Here is a 2,303-nt window from a genome sequence, read left to right on the forward strand (position 1 = left end):
AAATCCCATGGACAGAGGAGCCTGGTAGGCTATAGTCCACGGGGTCAAGAGTCGGACGGAGTAACTCAACAGCAACAGCAGCAGCAACTAGAGGTAAGGTATTCCTCGTGAAAAGTCTCGACCCATGATTTGACAATTGAGGTTTACACAGAGGGCCAATAGGCAGCATTAAAACTGAGTGTTTTCCTTACCAATGCTACTGAATACTGGGTTAGCCTCTCTCCCACCTCAATGAAAACAAGAGGGTGATTCCCTAGGCGAGCCTCCACTTCTCTGCGGAGGAAATACATTTCTCACGGAAGGGAGGGAAGAAGTCCACTGCTTATCCTTAGTACACGGAAATACATTAGTATATGGAAAATGAATCCCTTGTTCCAACCAGACAGGAGCATAGCGACCAACATAAAGCAACAACATACAGGAACACTTCTTCAGAACAGACAGTGCGTTAAAATAATTACCTACCAGAGTTTTCAAAATAGTCTTAACGGGCAGAAAGTGTCTAGATGTATCAATTAAGATTCCTCTATGAGGAAACCTGGGAGAATCCACAATGTTGGATTCATTGGCAGTGAACTAAAAGATAAAAGAAAACTTTTATTTATTTTCAGAATTTTCTCCAGTTCAATGATGATTACATGTGTCTCTGCAAGTATGAGATGAGATTAATTTAAAACCAAACAAAGTGTAAAAATTACATTTACCATCTAACAAACACACTTGAGGAGAAGAAACATTCAAGAAGCAATAAATAGCTAAAAAGTTTACATTTTTCCTATAGAATGTTTTATTAAGTCTACCCAATAATGTTAGTAACATACAATAATCATACTTACAGTCCCGTAAGAATCTTGATAAATCAACTGGCTAAAGGTCTCTAAACCTGAGGAAAATAAAATTTATACTTTATTGCATTAATTTATAAAGGAGACAATAAAAGATATATTATCCAAACACAGAACCATAACCAGAAAAGGCAAATAAAATTAAGTATGCTATACTCTGTAACATTCTCTAAAATCAAAGCTCAATTAAAAAAAAGTCCCCATTGCTATTAAAAAAAAATGCTTTACTTTATTGTACCCATACCCGTGTTTGTGTTTGAATGATAAACACAAAAAATAGTGATTTAAGAAAATAAAATTATAGGTCCTTAATAAATTTATATTGGAGAAGGAAATGGCATATAAGAAAGAGTTTTTATAATAAATTATTATAGGCACTGTAGAACATACTGAGAGCGTCAATTCCGAGGCAGGGCGATAAGAAGTCCCGGGGCCCCCGAGGAGAGAGGGCTCTGGGGTTCTCAAGGAGGAGGAAAGGACCAACTTTTTTTTTCTCTACATTCCTTAGTCTTAGTCACATAAAAAGTTTTTTTCTTTAAGCCTGGAACTAATGATTACACAAGAAATAACTCAGTTTAAACTACTTCCTGAAAACTTTCTGACTAATCCTGGTCTGGTAGGATCTTTCTATTGTTAAGTTCTAATCCAGTTATCCTAAAATGTAAATTGTGGGAGTGGGTCTGGTAAAATTTTTACAACCTAGAGACGTTCTTTTGATTTATTGTAATAACTAATTTAAAAAGTATATAACTCCCTTGCTAACTGCAGGGAGGGGGGCACTCTCCATGCCCCTTCTGATGTCTGTGTCAGAAGCTTTCTCTGTCCCATTTTCACTTTAATAAAAACTCTGCTACACAAAAGCTCTTGAGTGATCAAGCATGGTCCCTGGTCCCAAAATTAAATCTTTGGAGATCAGGAATCCAACACCCTTTACCATAAGCTATCAGTACCTAATCTTAACAGAGGGCTAAGAGGCTCAGAAAACACCATGAAACCATAAAGGCCCAACTTAAACACTGTTTTATTTATACCTGCAGAGACTTTTTTATTCATGTGCACTGTTCCCTATCAGTTCAGTTCGCTAGCTCAGTCGTGTCCGACTCTTTGCGACCCCACGAACCACAGCACGCCAGGCCTCCCTGTCCATCACCAACTCCCGGAGTCCACACAAACCCATGTCCATTGAGTCAGTGATGCCACCCAACTATCTCATCCTCTGTGGTCCCCTTCTCCTCCTGCCCTCAATCTTTCCCAGCATCAGGGTCTTTTCCAATGAGTCAACTCTTTGCATCAGGTGGCCAAAGTATTAAGAGTTTCAGCTTTAGCATCAGTCCTTCTAGTAAACACCCAGGACTGATATCCTTTAGGATGGACTGGTTGCATCTCCTTGCAGTCCAAGGGACTCTCAAGAGTCTTCTCCAACACCACAGTTCAAAAGCATCAGTTCTTCAGCACTCA

The 2,303-nt window shown here is 39.0% G+C and overlaps 1 protein-coding gene across 1 annotated transcript in view; it reads right to left on the bottom strand.

The window, feature by feature from the left end:
- The window catches only part of LOC104998454 (beta-hexosaminidase subunit beta-like), a 32,755-nt gene that overhangs the window by 13,577 nt on the left and 16,875 nt on the right, over nucleotides 1-2,303 (bottom strand). The window contains exons 3-4 of the mRNA XM_010853608.1: nucleotides 837-889; nucleotides 466-576 (exon numbers count right to left, since the gene is read on the bottom strand). Coding sequence (XP_010851910.1) covers nucleotides 466-576; nucleotides 837-889 — 164 coding nt within the window. The remainder of the gene's footprint in view (nucleotides 1-465; nucleotides 577-836; nucleotides 890-2,303) is intronic.

This window comes from Bison bison, unplaced genomic scaffold (assembly GCF_000754665.1).
Source record: "Bison bison bison isolate TAMUID 2011002044 unplaced genomic scaffold, Bison_UMD1.0 scf7180017864329, whole genome shotgun sequence".
NCBI classification, from domain to species: Eukaryota; Metazoa; Chordata; class Mammalia; order Artiodactyla; family Bovidae; genus Bison; species Bison bison.